The sequence below is a fragment of the Pantherophis guttatus genome, chromosome 2 (genome assembly GCF_059756535.1).
Source record: "Pantherophis guttatus breed Tessera chromosome 2, ASM5975653v1, whole genome shotgun sequence".
NCBI classification, from domain to species: Eukaryota; Metazoa; Chordata; class Lepidosauria; order Squamata; family Colubridae; genus Pantherophis; species Pantherophis guttatus.
The window spans coordinates 138,028,581-138,046,507 of NC_142064.1; the positions used below are offsets into that span (position 1 = coordinate 138,028,581).

General features: G+C 41.9%; 1 protein-coding gene across 2 annotated transcripts in view; it reads left to right on the forward strand.

Annotated features, from left to right (window-relative positions):
• The first annotated feature begins 545 nt into the window (after positions 1-545).
• ANKRD52 (ankyrin repeat domain 52) overlaps positions 546-17,927 on the forward strand; it is a 65,407-nt gene continuing 48,025 nt past the window's right edge. The window contains exons 1-2 of one of the 2 annotated variants that reach the window (XM_034412358.3): positions 546-999; positions 14,248-14,331. In XM_034412358.3, the coding sequence (XP_034268249.2) occupies positions 973-999; positions 14,248-14,331 (111 nt within the window). In that variant the 5' untranslated portion in view covers positions 546-972. The remainder of the gene's footprint in view (positions 1,000-14,247; positions 14,332-17,927) is intronic. The other variant, XM_034412359.3, reaches the window with a different exon arrangement.

Sequence of the window (17,927 nt, forward strand, 5' to 3'; positions counted from 1 at the left end):
CTGGGTGCTGCTTTCTGCCTCTTATGTTTCTCCATTTCTCTTTTGGGGAAATATAATATTCTATCTCTTTTAATATTCCCCAAAATATTTCATTCTCTAGGAGGGGGGTGGGTGTCTTCCCACAATGGAAACAGTATAAAACGTCTCATAAGATAAACTTCAGGGCGTGCATAAGTGCACCAGCGTGCCTACCGTTCCTGTCATATTCCTTTTTACTTCCTCTTTTCATGTATTCAAATTGTTTATACTTTTTACCTGTAATCTTATATATGCTTGACAAACTTAAAACTTCACATAAAACTACTATAGTTGTAGTTTTCTGGCAATATTCTGGTTATGGGGATTTTTGCTACTGGCTTTGCTTCGAATTGTTTTTCAACTTTTAAAAACTTCCCACTCTACCCTGGCCTCCCATGAGCCAAGTATATTATCCCCAACCCACCCGCCTTAACTTTTCGAGGCCAAAAAAAAATCAACCCAACGTAGCTGGTGCAGCGCCAAGGCTCCGACGCGGCCTTTTTTCATTTGCCCGGGTTCGGACCCGCAGATGTTTGCACGACACACGTGCATGGCCATGCTTCCGGGAACCAGGCTTGGCTCAACCCCGTCTCTTGGGTTTCACGCCCCAGGAGCCGCTGGCTAAGCACGCAAGGCCCAGCGGGCGAAAAAGCGACCGGGGAAGCGGGTGGAGAGAAGACGGGACCGCAGCTGCAAAGGAGAGCCGGTTTCAGGGGCTCCCCGGCCTGGTCCCCGGGGGCTGGGAGGAGCGGCTGGGCGGGCTTCCCCGGCAGGGGTCGCTACGTCGGCACGGCCGGCCTGCTTTCCTCCCTCCGGTGGGCGGGCTGAGTTCCTCCCCGCCCGCCGCCCCACAAGCAGCCGGAGGGCGCCGCGGCAGCCGAAGCGCGATCGATGCCGGGAGCGCGGAGGAGAAGGCGGCGGCGCTGCTGAGAGGGGGGGCGGCCCCGCCCGGAGATGGGGATTCTCAGCATCACGGACCAGGTATGGCGGGCGCGGGGTGAAGGCGCCTCCGTCTGACCCTTTTCCCGGCGCCCCGCTCTGGCCTCGTCCCTCCCTCCCTCTCTCTCTCTGCCTCGCTCGCTGGCCAGCCGCGTCCGCTACGCCAGCCGGGGGATGCACGGCCTAGTTGCAGAGCCTCCCACTTGGTTTCAGCGGGAACAAGCTGGCTTCTCCCTCCGGCGTGCAGCGGGGGCCTCGACATAGAGCCGGAGCTGGGGCCAAGCGAGAGTCGGCGGGGCTGGCCTGATCCCGGCCAGATGCTACCAACCTCCAAACAAGGCCGGCGGCGGTGCCCGGGTTGAGAAGCCCGTCTTGTTTCCCGCCTAAGAAGAAAGAGTTCTTGCCGCCCTTTTCGCCGCCGCGCCTCGGCTGCGCCTGCTTTTCTCGTTCCCCCAGGCAGCCCTTTCCCACCGCCTGCCTCTGTTTTGGGCCCTCGTTTCTGCCTGCGGACTCTCCTCCTCTCCCGTCCCTCTTTTCCTCCCTGATCCCTTCTCTCCGGTTTCTGCAGCGCAAGGACCACCTCCCCAACCTAGGCAGGTCCTCGTCTTAGCAGCGGCCCCCAAAAGGGAATAAATATATATATATATATTTGCAAGCCGTGTAATTTCTCCTAGCATCACATTGGAGGAGAAAAGAGGATTTGGGCCTAGTGGGGCTTAAAGTATTCTGCATTAATTCTTAAAGATACAGAATCCTTCTCAGATCATTTACCCGTATTTTATGTCTTGCCTTTCCTTCATTCAGGAGCTCGAGGTGGCATATAGAGGACTGGTGGTGGCATAATAAGAGGACTCGCTCCTCCAGTTTTTCCCCTCAGCAATAACCCCCTCTTGTGTGCTTGTGCATGCGTGTGTGCATCTGTGTGTATCTGGCATATCCAGCAAATTCGCCTTTTTATCCTTATTCTCCATCGCTGCATCCCTTTCCGCTTCATCCTCGGACTCTGCCACATTTCTTTTTTTGGTACTCTTAGTACTTTGTTCACATGGGGCAAAATACCAGTACAAGATTCAAGCTTTTTACTTGTCCCGAAATACATGTTTAAATCAGTGGATGAGGTCAAATAATTTGTTTCTGGGTAAGTATTTAGTCACACTTTGGGTGAAGCTGTATTATGATACATTTGGCCGGTTAGAGAAGTATGTTTTGGCGGCCTTTTCTGTTTTGGAACACTTTGGAAGATAGAACTTCACTCTTTTTTTCTCATTAGGCCTCTGCCATGTTTGTGATTTGCTTGGTACATTTCTGGTATAGTTTCCTGTCCTTTGTTTCTCTCATAATTTGCATTTCTTTTCATTTGCATGTTTCCTGGGAGTTTATTCACATCGGTTCTTTTGCAAGATCCATATATCTATAGCACTTTGGTTTGTGGTAGTACCTGAATGTTAACCATTTCCTTTCATGGTACCTAAATGGAACGCTGGCTTTCTTTTGTGGGTTCCTTTAAAAGTTGTATCTTGTCTAGTTTTTAATCTTAGTCTTGATTGTATGTAGCACAGTGTTCAGTTGCTCATCTTACAGGGTTTAAATGAAACTTCCAAGTAGTATGATTGCATATTCACATCATATACTACTACTATTTCTTAATGCAGAAAGACTATGATTTGATTTTAGCTGAATATGTTATGTGAAGGCAGCCATTTATCCACTAAGCTACAAGTCATGTTCATCTTCCCCAGTGTTCTGCTACTTTGTGCATAATAGAAACATTTTAATACCAACCCAGTTTCATGGTCTTTTTCTTGGATGGACATTTTTGCTACAAAGTGGTTTTATTACAGTGTACTGAGTTTTAAGATATGCTTCGTATAACTATGTTTTTATTAGGATTGTGATGAAGGGATTTCTTGTCCTGGTTACCAGTGGGTATAAGGTTCTTCAGAGGCAGCTCTGACTTGTTTTCCTACATTATAATGGAAAATGTTGAAATGGAATTTTAACAGAAACACGTGTAGACCTCTTCCTCTAGATAGAAGAAGTCTGATGTTCAAAAAAATATAGTGGAAGATACTTGTTTTGGCGTGGTAGTTGAATATATAATAATATGTGACAAATATGAGTCAGCAGTGTGGTACAAAAAGACAGACATAATTTTCAGCTGCATCAGTAGAAGTATAATTTCCAAAACACAGAAAATAAGTTAATGCGCTCTGCACTTGTCATACCCAATACTGTGCATCTGGGAATTAAACTAAGAAGGATCAGAGAAGAGTAAACAACATGGTAATGAAGCACGAAACTTAAATCTGATAAGAATTTGAAGGAAATAAGTATGAGTTGGATTGTTGCACCAGAAGGGTCTTGCTCTGTGTTGTCATCCCAACGTGCAGGATACAAAGTAATTGTAATAAAGCTATAACAGATTCAACTTGAATACAGTAAAACAGTAAAAAAATTGTTCCGGCAATGTTGAGCTCTGTTTGGTGAACATGTTTAAATAGAGGCTCCATGATCATCTGTTGAGATTGCTTTATATCTGCTGGACTCCTGCATAGAGGAGGATGGATTCAGTGGTATATTTGAAATTTCTGATTCTAATTCTTTGGATCCCATAGCCCCCAGCAGATGGAAGCAATGTCTCAGTTTATATCTACCTTGTATGAGTATTGATATTATTTTGTGTCCTGCCTTTCCTGCCCCCCAAATCTGGAAGGCAGCAGGTTATCTACCCTATATGTAGAGATTAGGTCCGTGATGGCGAACCTATGGCATGCATGCCACAGGTGGCATGCGGAGCCATATTGGTGGGCACGTGAGCGTTGCCCTAGCTCAGCTCCAGCACGCATGATTTTTGGGCCTTCTGGGCCCACCAGAAGTCGGCAAATGGGCTGTTTCCGGCCTCCAGAGGGCCTCGGGTGGGGAGGCAGTTTTCGCCCTCCCCAGGCTCCTAGAAAGCCTCTGGAGCCTGGGGAGGGCAAAAAAACAGGCCTACCGGGCCACCGGGCCATCACATGCCAAAAGCAAGGGGAGCATGGGGCGGTCGCGCATGCATGCATGGGGGGGCAGGGCGCCTAGAATTATGGGTGAGGGCACGAACGCGCGCGATCACCCCACACTCCCCCAGCTTTTGGCACGCGGTGGCAAAAAGGTTAGCCATCACTGGATTAGGTATTTCCCTTACATCAGCTAGGTATAGATTGTCCTTGACTTACGACCACAATTGAGACTAACACTTTTGTTGCTAACAACTGTGTAACAGGGCAGTTGTTGTGAGATATGCCTCATTTTATGATCTTTTTGCCACAGTTGTTAAGTAAATTACTGCAGTTGTTAAGTGAATCTGGCTTCCTCCATTGGCTTTGCTTGTCGGTGGCTGGCTGGGAAGATTGCAAATGGTGATCATGTGACTCCCAGACAGTGCAATTGTCTCATATACATGCCAGTTGCCAATTTTGATCATGTGACCATGGGAATGCTGCCACAGTCGTAAGTATGAAATATGGTCGTGACTTTTTCAGCACTGTTGTAACTGGTCACTAAATGATTGGTTGTGACGAATACCTGTACATAGTATAGCGTTCATATGCACAAACAGAAATATTGCCTCATCCATTTCTTTGAGCTGAAAGTCAGAAAGTGGCTTTTTAAAATACAGATTACATTGACTAATAATCTCCACAGTATAATTAGAAAATGTGTTAATATTTCTAATTTAGCTACATGCCAATTTTGCAAGTTAATCTTTATTCTCAGTCCTGGAAAAATCCCACGTTTCTAAATTATAATGTCATTAGATTCTCCACCCCCCACTCACATGCACTTTCTGGCTGTCTGGTTTAAAACATCATTCTAGAATTTAAAATATTTTATTCCATTGGCCTGATTTATATAGATGGAGAGTTAATGTGAAGTTTTCAAGGTTCAGCATATCTGATAAAACATATGCATTTAATTTAGATTTTTTTGTGGCCAGCATTTACCTTAAGGACAGTGGGCAGTGCATCATACCAGTTGCTCCAGGAACTACATGGCCGAAGATCGTAGGGCATAATGGATCCTATTATTAAAAAAAGAGATTTTTTTTTAAAAAAAAGATGAATACTGAGTCCACTGCATTCCATGTGGATGACTCATCTTTCCCCCTTTATCCTCCCTCCTTTTGTCATTGTGTCCAAGGACTTGGAGGGAAGTAAACCTGAGGTTAGCCGAATCCGAAAGACTTTTCTGAAAAGAGATGCAGAGGCTGAAGGTTTTCCTCTGGAAGATGAGATGAACAGATGGGATTAGATCTGCCTTGTACTAGCCTGTGCTGAGCGTGTAGGAGGATCAGGAGGGTATTCAGTACAGTTCTCTGTTGTATATGTTTTTTTCTTTTTTTGGTGGAGGATTGCAGTTAGAGTGATGCCAGGAAGATAAGGGAGTTGTCTTGTTTGTGTTCTTTGATTACATTTCTCTTTGGTGTAGGACTTGCATACAGTAAAGAATTTATTGTTGTTGTTGTGGATTTCTAAAGCACCACAGTAACACAACCCTTACCAGTAATAGTGTATAGAGATAATCCATATATATGCATAACACCATAATGTAACAATTATAAACATTAAAAATAATCTTTCCCTCCCTCTCCACACACACACACACAGAACCTACCTGCCATTCCCCAATAAATTGTGTTTTAAAGCCATCAAGAAGAACTTTTCTTACACTTTCTTTTAAAAGGACAACATCTTGCTTCCTGGAGGAGAGTTCCATAATATTAAGCCATTAGTAAAAAAACAAATTTTTTAAGCTTATCGATTGAAAGGTCAGCAGTTCAGTGGTTCGAATCCTTAGTGCTGCTTAACGGGGTGAGTTCCTGTTACTTGTCCCACTTTCTGCCAACCTAGCAGTTCGAAAGCACATAAAAATGCAAGTAGAAAAATAGAGGCCACCTTTGATGGGAAGGTAACAGCATTCCGTGCGCCTTTGGCGTTTAGTCATGCAGGCCACATGACCACGGAGACGTCTTCGAACAGCGCTGGCTCTTTGGCTTTGAAACAGAGATGAACACCGCCCCCTAGAGTCGGGAATGACTAACACATATGTGCGAGGGGAACCTTTACTTTTAAAAAATAAATACACCTCCCCCCATCAATTGTAGCCGAGTGCCAAGCCATATAGGACTTTATGAGTTAAAAGCAGCTCTTTAAACTGCACCCAGAAATCTATTGGCAACCAATGTATTACTTGTAGCAAAGGTGTAATTTACTCTGGGTATTTAGTGCTAATTAACCCACAGGTTGTTCCATTTCATACCAGTTGCATTTTGAATGATCTTTAGAAGCCTCTTCATACAGTATTCCACCTTGCAGTAGTCTAAACAAGTTCATAATTGGAAGTACTGTATCACTGATACAGGGCCCACTTATTCCATATAGGGCTACAGTCGGTTCATTAACCAAAGCTAGGCGCAAATGCCCACCTGGTCAGTACTCCCACCTCCCTTTCCATATACTTTTGCAATAAAACATCCAAGCTGATGGAGATATATATAATCAAGCCCCTTCCTGTCTTCTTCATAAGTCAGGAGGGTCATGGATCTAGCCCATAAGTAACAAGAGTGAACATCTTATCTATTTGGTTGGACTCCACAGGTGAAAAGAAGTGCAGGTTATGTTTATTTTCTACTTTAGACTCTGTCCATGCAGAGTCAAAAGTTTGATAAATCTGGGTGACTATTGGCAAAATGCCGGGGATGAGTAAAGCATATTTATGGATCAGCAACTCTTTCTCTAGGCTTAGTGTTGAGATTGATGAAGGACCCCAAACCCAGGAGGGCAGATTGCTGAGAGTGTGGCATTAGTACCTTGCCCAATCGTATCTCAGTATTATAGTGTATATCCAATCCATCTGCTCATCTTCCATCAAATTCTGGATAAGCATTGTGTTATTATACCCAGATCTGGCATTTATCATCACCAAACATTTGTGTACAGTGTAACATGGTTTGTATTTTATCTGCAACAGGTTACACTGGGTAGACACATGTAGTCATAATGATATATAAAAGCAGCAGGATTTTGTCCGAGATGGCAATAGTATTAAAAGATGCTAAACAGGATATATTGCATTTTTAAATCTCTGTGCTTCAAGATCATTGACTAATGTCTTTAGGCCAGTTTTGGGCCATTTCTGAAAATGTTGGCATTTGAAGATTGTTAAGACTATTTAGAAGAAGCAGCTAGAACAGATCCAATGTTTTAGCTATTACATATTAGTGGAATTCAACTTGCTATTAAGATGTTTCAATACCCAAAACTAATGCATGAGATACAGGCTGGTGATATCTCAGCCGCAAAATTTATAATGCTATAAGCAAATATAACTATTCAGCTACCTTTCTGCAGTTTTCGACTATAGAACATAATAACTTACCTTAATTGTCATTGAACAAAAAATCTTATTGCCTTGCCTGCATTTATTTTGAGAAAGGATAAATGATAAATCTTTAATAGAGGACTGTAGAAGCCTTTTTCTTTGGGCATTTGTCTGAAGCGTAATCAATATATAACATTTGGATCTTCATATGGAAACTGAGGTGTATAAATCCTCATAAATTGCTGCAGCTATGTTTTGGATACGCTACTGACTTTTGGGGAGGTTCTCAGTTTCTTTTTTTTTTTAATTGAAAAAGTTTTTCAAATACAAATTTTTCCCCCTTTCCCCCCCCAACCCCCCTCACCCTCCCCTTCCCCTTTGACTTCTTCATAATAAAACCCAAATTCATAACAGATTATACCATACTTTACCATCCACTTACTCCATCTCCATATGCTGACCCTTTCTTTCTAATAAAATTATCATATCCCCCTTATACTGTACTATAATATACATTTCAAAGTGACATTCTATTATAACATTGTCTAATAACTCCTAATTTAACATAATAATATTATTATATCTCCCAATTTAACAATTTCTGCACATGATCTACCCTTTTACTACCCCCATACGATATAACATTTCAAAACATACTTGCACTCTAAAACTATACAATAAATCCTAATTTAACATTTATTCAGTTCAGCTACCCATTTCCTTCCCCCCCATCATTATGTCTCTTAACTCAAATCTTTTACATATATTCACATCTAAACATAATATCCCTTTTCTTTAAACTAAACAATCAATAACCTAACCTATCTCCACCCACTTTCCTACAAAACTACCATAATTGTTTTTAATATCTTTATTCTTCTACCCACTCCACTAGAAAAATATTCCCTTATGTAAATAAAATCCTAAAAGAAAAAAACATTAAGCTTGTAATCCATATAATATCTTCTGCAATGTCTTTCAACTGGATGATAAACTCCATCGCCCATGTTAGGGTAACATCGCCTCCTAATTCCAACAGTATTTTCAGTATCTTCAATTACCATCTGCCCCCATCAGTAACAACTATCTTCATATTGCAAAAAGAAAAAAAAAACACAACAACCACCCGAGTGACTTTATATTTATATTCCATATAATGTCTATAGAGGTGTCTTTTATCCAGATTATTAATTCCAACCACCATAATAGGGTAACAACCAGATCTTCTGCGTGCCCCAATCCAATAGATCTCTTGCCATGTAACTCAGCATACACGTAATATATTTATCAAGAAATCCAAAAAACAAAAAAGGCCTTAAACCATTCGATTTAAGGCCTTTTTCACATCCCAAAAAATTCAGCACTGCAGAGATCTGTCACTCTCATCAGGATAAAATAAACCAATACTTTGCCCATTATCTTTTCATATATTCAGTCCTCTCATAACTAACTGGCATTACACTGTTGTTTAGTTTAAAAGTTTTTGTTTTTGTGAGACCTAATTCTTCTTTTCTTGACTTTTTGTGGGTTGGATCTCCATCCTAAATTCCTTTCTGTAGATTGTGTATTGACTATTTGGTTTTCATGCTGATCTGTAACTTGATCCTGTTGGTTTTGCTTTTGTGGCTGAAATCTTTCTGGTTCTCAGTTTCTTAAAATTCCCCCAAGCACTTCATTTTCAAGCAACTGTGGTATCTGAAAACCTAGATGTTCTTGTGAACATAGTTGGCTGCTTGGTTTTATTGAAGCCTTCTCAGAAATGAAACATCAGAAATGAGATCTGGGGTACTGGTAGAGAAAGATAAAAAGCAAGTCCAATCAAGCATGGGTAGGTATGTGCCTGCATTCAGGCCTCCACAAGCCATCTTCACTCCTCCTTTCTTACTGCATTGGCTGATTGTCATCCAGCAGATTTGCTTAGGGGAGGGGTCTGCAACCTTAAATGAGCCATTTGGGCCCATTTCCCACAGAAAAGAAAACACCAGGAGCCACAAAACCTGGGTGGGTGTGGCCAACTCGATGTCACTCACTTCCACTGGTCACATGACCCCTCCCTAGCCACGCCTATCCAGCCGGTCATTAGGGCAGAGAACCAGTTGTTAAAAAACACTGGGAACCACAAAATCCTTTTGACATCTCTCTCCCCTCCCTCCCTCTCTCTGTGTATCTCTCTGTGTCTGCCCTGGCTGCTTCTCCATCCCCCACGTCGCCCTTACCTTCTCAGGCCAGGCGAGTGACAGGGAGGGGAGGGCGAGGGGCGGGGCCAGCCAGTGTTGGGATCACCTGACAGGGAGCCACAGCAGAGGGCCCAAAGAGCCACAGGTTGCTGGCCCCTGGCTTAGGGTGACTAATGGAGAAGAGTTAGCATTGGAATCTCCTGCCTGGCTGCTGTGATCAGCACTTTGCTGATAAAATCATTTAGTTTCACCAAGATGTTGAATCCTCCTGGACAGAGTCTATGATGTTTATTAGATCAATTGTTCTCAACCTTTTCTTCACCACCGACCCCCTTTAAAATACCTTTTGTGGCCATGGACCACCAAGACTTAGCTCAAGATTTAAATCATAACTTTTCTTCAAGCCTTCTGTGACAACATTGCAGTCCTTTGGGTCCACGCACCATAGGTTGAGAACCACTGGATTAGATAATTACTGTAGATAATCTTGCCATATTATGTGGAACTTCTCTTGTCCTATGAAGATAAGGAAGTGGGTAGGGTGCATTTAGGTTATCTTTTGCGAGTTGTAGCTTGACTCTCTGCCTGTCCTGACTTTTGGAATAAGAGTAGTCCTCGATTTAGAGCCATCCCTTTAATGACTGAACAATGACACAGTAAAAAGTGACTTATGACCATTTTTCACACTACTGTTGCAGCATCCTCATGGCCACATGCTGAAAATGTCTTTGCTTGGCAACTGGCATGTATTTATGACGGTTGCAGTATCCCAGGGTCATGTGATCACCTTTTGCAATTTTCTGAGAAGCAAAGCCAATGGAGAAGGCAGATTCACTTAACAGTGGCAGGAATTCACTTAGCAACTGTGGCAAGAAAGGCTGTAAAATGGAGCAAAACTCAAGTGCCTTGCTTAGCAACTGAAATTTGGGCTCAATTGTGGTCGTACGTCGAGGACTATCTGTAATGGAGACACGTATAGCTACCTGGATCTGGGAAAGAAGCTGTAGTGTGCCCCTTAAACAGGCCGTCCCTAGATCCGATACTCTCAGACAGTTACTGCTCAGTCTCTCGCTTCAATTTGTGGGGGAAGGTAGTTGAGATAATGGTGGCAGATCAGTTATACAGCACCCTTGAAAAAGTGATTATCTGGACCCTTTTGAATTGGGGTTTAAGCTTGAATACAGGTCTAGGATAGTATTTCATACACTCCTGGATGATTTGGGCTTGGATAATATAGTGTGCCTCTTATAGGCAGAAGAAAAGTGAAGTATAAGTGAAGACAGAAAAGAGTTTTGGTAGAAAAGTGTTCGAGTTGTTATGGTGGATAAAAGTACTTGCTATTTCCCAGATCTTGGTGCAAATTGACAATGCTGTCACAAATGATACAATTTTTTTCACTTAAAGGAAGTTTTGGACCTTTAAAGCTTCTTTTATCTTGCTTTCTAAGTAGGCCTATTCCACTTTGAATTGTCCCAACTTGTTAGATCATCTAAGACAGTGACGGCTAACCTTTTTGCCGTCGCGTGCCAAAAGCGGGGGGAGCGCAGGGAGGGGATCACATGTGTGCATGCCCACACCCATAATTCAATGCACCCTATGTTTGCGTGTATGACACACACACACACCCGTTCTCCCCCTGCTTTTGGCCTGGTGGGCCCGGTAGGCCTGTTTTTTGCCCTCCCCAGGCTCCAGAGGCTTTCTTGGTGCCTGGAGAGAGCGAAAATGGCCTCCTCCCCCCCCCCCCCCCGAGGCCGGAAATGGCCCATTTCTTGACTTCTAGTAGGCCCGGAAGACCCGTTTTTTGCTCTCCCCACGCTCCAGAGGCTTTCTAAGAGCCTGGGGAGAGGGAAAATGGCCTCCCCCCCCCCAGAGGCCCTCCGGAGGCTGGAAACAGCCCGTTTCCCGACTTCCGGTGGGCCTGGGACTTGTCCAGATCTCTTCCACTTGGTGTATAAGTTGTTTACAATTGCATAACCAAGTGCAGTATCAGAAAAAAGGTTGGGCATCATTAGATCAGTTTATACCTAGGAAGAAAATGAAGTATATAGTCAGACAGCTGCATGCTGCCTTGTCTTCCATCATGGAGAAAAGCCAATAATCACATGGAAGATATAGTTGTGGGTATAAACCTCTAATTATTCTACTGCATTTGTTCAAGTTAGGTAGCCTGTAGTCTGCATAGGTGTTGTGTGTATAGGTGTTGTGTGTATAGGATGGAAGACCTTGTGTTCTCTGCCAACATAAATATTCATATTCCTGGAAGGAGGCTACAACAGTGAAGTAAGCAAGTGCAAGAGGATAGAATTTGAAACTGATGAATCTTCACTATGTTTTGCATCAGAGGTATTAAAAAGAGCTTGAGGCGTGTTATGTTACGCCACAATATTTGTTTAATTTTTACTTAGAGTGTTGTGTAAACTTCCCTATGGTGATTTAGAAACCGTGATATAACTCTATGTAATTATTAAAAATATTTCATGGAAAGTTATAATCCATAAAAAATGTAATACCTTAAATTACAGTATGCTTAAGAAACAAGCTGATTTGCAGGTTCAGGCGTCGTGGAATTGATAGCAAGAAGTAAGAAAGGAAGTCTCCGTTTTAACTAAAAGGTTTTACTGACAATTTGATCCTTTTGGCTTTCTGATTCATAAACTGGTGGGATAAGAGGCCAAATAAGGTTGATTTGCGCCCAAAATTTCTGTTGCTAAATGAGGTAGTTGTGAGTTTTGCCCCATTTTACGAACCACCTTGCCACAGTTGTTGAGTGAATCACTGCAGTTGTTAAGTTAGTAACATGTTTGTCAAGTGAATCTGGCTTTCCTATTGACGTTGCATGTTAAAAGGTTGCAAAGGTGACCACATGACCCTGGGACACTGCAGCCATCATAAACCATGAGTCAGCTGCCAAGTGTTTGATCATGTGACCATAGGGATGCTGCAACGGTTGTAAGTGCAAAACGGTCATAAGTCAATTTTTTTCAGTGCCGCTGTTTAACCATTCACTAAACAAATGGTTGTAAGTTGAGGACTACCGGACAAGAAGCACAACCAGGAGTGCTAGTTCTATTTTTATTATAAGGTTACATTAACAGAATCTTGCATGACTGAAAATATTTCTTCTTTCCCTTTCTGGAAAACTAGGGAGGGTTTCTTTTGAAACATTTCCCATGCTATTCCCTCTTCTATAGCTGGGACAACTTTTACATGCTGTTGTCTAGTCTGTAGCTCTCCTTCCTGTCTCCCAGCATCATTCCTGCATACCATTATAGATCTTGATGATGCAGATGTAAAATCCTGCCTTATATCCCATGGTCTTGGCAAGTTGCACAAGAAAGTCTATGCCAAAATGTCTGTCTACTTCAAAGATCAGCATGACATACAGCTTCTGTTTTCTCTTTCTTTTCTCTTTTGACTTGAATAAAGGATTGAGGCCTTTTATTGCAGTATAATCAATGTTGTGTTGTTTTTGCATGCTACAACAAGCTTACCGTATTTTTCGGAGTATAAGACACACATACCTTTTTTGGTGAGGAAAAAAGAAAAAGAAATGTCCCTCTGCCTCTGAGCAATTTTGCCTCGTTGCAGCCTGCTTTACTTTCATTTTCGTTTTCAGCATAGCTTGATTAGCACAAGGGAAAAAAAAAATCTGCTCCAGCAATTTACTTCTTTGTAGCAAGCAGCAAAACAGCTGAGAGCAAATCAGCTGAGAGTCGTGAGGCCGATCCAATCAACTTGTGCTAATTAGGCTGTGCTGAAGCTGAAAGGAGCTGTTTTTTCTTGCTGTTTGCTGCAAGGAGGTAACTGCTGCGAGGCAGAGGCCAAAGGGTGGGGGCTACATTCGGTGTATAAGATGCACCTAAATTTTCACCCCCTTTTGGGGGGGGGAAAGATACGTCTTATACTCCGAAAAATACGGTATTCCTTCTGTATTCTTTGCAGGCAGGTTATTAGAAAAGAGCAGAATACGTAGTTGCCACAAATAATGGGCCAAAAATGATTGTGAACCCTTGCATCTATAATGGAAAAAAGGCAAAAAAGATCTACAATAGTTTTCTCTTCTGCCATCATCTTAAAGGAATTTGCGCATATGCTACTATGGTCATTTCGTCTACTGTACCCTCTTCATCAAATGGTGGTTTTTGTTATTTTGTGACTAGAGGATTACAAGCCGAGATGATCAGAAAAAAACTAGCAGATTTGCTTTCCATTGCATTTGGAAGTGGAATTTTGGTTGTAATTCGTGATTGCTATAAGTCGAGGCACCCATGTGATTGGACCCAATTTTACAATTGTTTCTATGGCAGTTGCAAATCACACAGTTGTAAGTGCGAAGGCATTCTCCCAGATGGGTATCTTTTGTGGAAACCGGTCATGTGAACACAGGATGCTGCGATCAGTCATAAAATGTGAGCCAGTTGAAGCATGGTCATATGACTGGTGGAGGGTCTGACATTTTAGGATAGCCGGAAGTGTTTTGCAGAAGGTAGAGCACCCTTTCTGAGGCTATCCTAACTCCAAATGGTCTTTAAACAATCAGTGGTAAGGAGTGTATCCAGAATTTCAGTTATTTTGCGTGAGCAGCTATGACATTAAAACTCAATAGCTGAGGATTCAATCACATCACCCCTTCTGCCTAAGGATTTAAGATACAGTGGATTTTTAAAAATTCTTCACTCAGATTTGTGGGTTTCTGCTATTAATGGTTGATTTTTTTTCCTTTACCATTCATTTTACTGTTTTCTCTCTTTTGTAGCCTCCTCTGGTCCAAGCCATTTTTAACCGTGATATAGAGGAGGTACGGTCATTACTGAGTCAGAAGGAGAATATCAATGTGTTGGTAAGTCTTGAAATAACTCTTTCTCCTGGTGTTTCTGCTTCTCTTGGCTAAGTGCACACAGTATATTTTCCCAAAATTGCCCTTTCCTTCCAGCTGGCTGTTTTATGTCATCTTTATCCCCTAAACATCACATGTTAGACATTAGTTATGACATTCTGACATCTTAGAGAGTCTGAGTTTGATTGGGTTTTCAGTGGGCCTTTTTCAAACCGTTTTTCATATCTTGGCATTGGTTCCAGATTTGTAAAACGATTATAATCATTAAATAATTCTAAGGTTGTTGTAGTTATAAATAGATAAGGATAGCAAAGTACTTTGTATATTCAGAATTAGTGCATAGCAGAGGGGATTGTTCATTATTGGTAAATAGCGACTTTGTTGGGAATTGGCTGCACAGTACCAGATGTATTGGTCTAGTTGTACTGAGCAGTGGGTGGTACCGGAATTAGCAGTTGTGTTTGGCATGAAGCGTGTTCTGGATTAGTCTTGTGGTCTCTGAGTGAGAACAGCTTGTGTTATAGGTTTTTTAAATTTTATTCTTGTACATCCCATGAAGCTGTATCTGGCTTTTCATTTCATTCTGGCTCACTTAATAGAGGCACATATAAAATACATGCCTATTTAATGCATAAATCTTGCCATAAATTGTGCTTCTTATGAGCTGCTTTGACCTCGGAACCAGGGAGCGGGATGGAAAATGATATTTGGAGTGCCAAAATCCATCTGTATTGTATTCACTTTGAATAAGATTATTCTTTTAATTGGCATTGAGTTTTCAAAACTTTGTTGCATTTGCTTCTAGGGGCACAGGTAATCCTTGATTTACGACCACAGTTGGGATCAGAATATTGGTTGCTGAGCGAAGCAGTAGTTAAGCAAGATGCCATGTGATTGCTTCATTCAACAACTGCAACCCCAGCAATTTCCTGGGTTGTTAAATGGATAGAGTGAAAGAGCTGCCTATCAAAGAATTTCAGTTCAAAAGCCTGCAGGGAGAATTCCAATTCAGTTTCTGCAGCCTGCCAAAGGATTTCCCCTCCCCTCCATGCCCAAAGCAGAAATCCTTCCTGGGGCTAAAGGGATAAAGATTTCTGCAACCCATGGAACGATTTCAGCCTTCCTTCAGCCCCTTCTTTTTCAGTCTTTCCTGCCTGCTTCCTAACAGAATTTCTGGGGAAGTCTGCAGAGAAGATTGCAAATGGTCAGATTGCAAGTGGTTGTGGGGTACTTGGCAGCCAGTCACTCTGGTTGGCAGTCTGGTTGCCAAGCAGTAAATCTGGTTGGCAGTCTGGTTGCCAGGCACCTGTAATGCGGTCATGTAATTATGGAGGGGAAGGCAGTGATGTTTTAAGATGGCCAGAAGTGCTTTGTGGTCCGTAAAGCAGCCTTTACAGCTGTCGTAATTTTGAATGGCCTTTAAATGACCCGTGGCAAATTGAGGACTATCTGTAATGAAAGTTAGAGTTACTGAAGTAATTGCCAATTGCAAATAGTCCTCTATTTAAAACCACAATTGAGCCCAATATTTCTGTTGCTAAGCAAGGCAGTTGTTAAGCGAGTCATGCCCCATTTTACGACCCTTTGCCACGGTTATTAAGCAAATCACTACAGCTATTAAGTGAATCGTGCAGTATTTAGGCAAATCTGGTTTGCCCCATTGACTTAACTTGTTAGAAGCTCCCTAGGAAGGTCGCAGATGACACCCCCAGGACCCTGGGACATTGCAACCGTTGTAAATACATGCCAGTTGCCAAGCACCTGGAGTTTGATCATGTGACTCGGGATCAGCGGTGAAATCCAGCTGGATCTATCTGGCTCATGTGAGCCAGTAGGGCCGGTGGCGGGGGGCTCCGCCCACCCACTGGGATGTCATTACGTCCCATTTTTGACCCTCTGCACATGTGCAGAAGAGGCGCACACGCTGGCTCACATTTCCAATCCAGTAGCGAAGGTAAGTGCATTTTACCCCTGCTCAGGATGCTGCACCGGTCATAACTGTGAGAATGTCTTATAAGTCATTTTTTTCAATGCCATTATTACGTAACAGTCATTAATTGAGTGGTTGTAAGTCAAGGACCACCTTTGGAGGGTCTGTCACAAGTTCAGACAGTTAATAAGCAGCCACCTGTTAATTCGAGGCCTACCTGAACACACTTGTAATATTGCATGTCAGTACAGTTGCATTCTTATTTAACGCAGCAGGATAGGTTCTGATTTTCACTACTCGGCTGGCTAGTTAGATGTTGATTTATACGTCAGAGAGGAAAGCAGAGATGTGAGCAGAAATATTTTCTGCAGAAAGTTTTCCAGAGCTAAAGTTTCCCACTGAAAGCATTCTAATTCAGGTGAATTTGGGTCTTGAGAGTTGTATGAGATTTTGCAATCTTGTCTATTGCTCAATGTTCTTTCCAACATTGTAATAAAGGTATTTTTCCTTGTACATCAAAATTTTTAGAGCCTTTTTAAAGCTATGATTACACTGTTAGTTGCCTTACAATTGGTAATTGCATTTGCCATTCTGAAGGGAGCAAAATGAGATAACCATTTTGCTACCGGTCCATTTGCATAGATGTTTTATACTATGTACTATTCTGCTTTCTGGGAAATTTGTGTATATAATCCAGGTACGTTGACAGAATGTCACTGTATTGCTAAGGATTTAAAAGTATATACTTGACTAATGTCAGGGATTGAACGCTCATTAGGCTTACTCTTATTTTCTTTGAATTACACGCAATTAAGGTTAAATCATGATTGTGCAAAAATGTCAGTAGTTGTAGATTAATTGGCTTTTATAAAAAACATGTTCACAGTTACTGAGTTTTATTCATTGATGAACCATTGGTAAGTGTTAAGAAACCCTAGAATTTGCAGGAACAATTTGAAATCGCTTTGAGACATTTACTCAATTCTTTGTAGTTAATTTTTCCTTGAAATTCATCAGGAAGAAAGCATCCAAATAAAAGGTAAGATTATATATTCATGACGAAACACCTTCTTCTAATTAAGCTCATTGAAGTTGGCTAAGTTAAAATGAATAACTGGGCTCAAAAGCGGCCCAAAAGAGCCAACTTGACAACCATGTCAAGTTGGCTGACAACCAGTCAGCCATGATGACTAGATAGTGAGGGCAGTTGGATTAATTTGTACTTTAAATCATCACAGGAGAAAAACAAGAATAGTTGGGTATACATAACAACCGTTTGTTTAGTGACTGTTCAAAGTTACTATAAAAAAGTGACATGATCATTTTTCACACTTAGGACCTTCACAACATCCCCAAGATCATGTGGTCAAAATTTAGGTGCTTGGTAACAGGCATGTATTTATGATGGTTATGGGGTCATATGATCACCTTTTGCAACCTTCTGACAAGCATAGTCAATGGGGAAGCCAGGTTCACGTAACAACTGCGTTGTTAAACAATTGCAATGATTCACTTAACTGTGTCAAGGAAGGTCGTAAAATGGGACAAAATTCACTTCACAATTGCCTTGCTTAGCAACAGAAATTTTGGGGTCAATTATGATAGTAAGTCAAAGACTACCTCTATAAGATTTACTGTTACTGAAGTTGTATAATTCAGTTTATGTTCT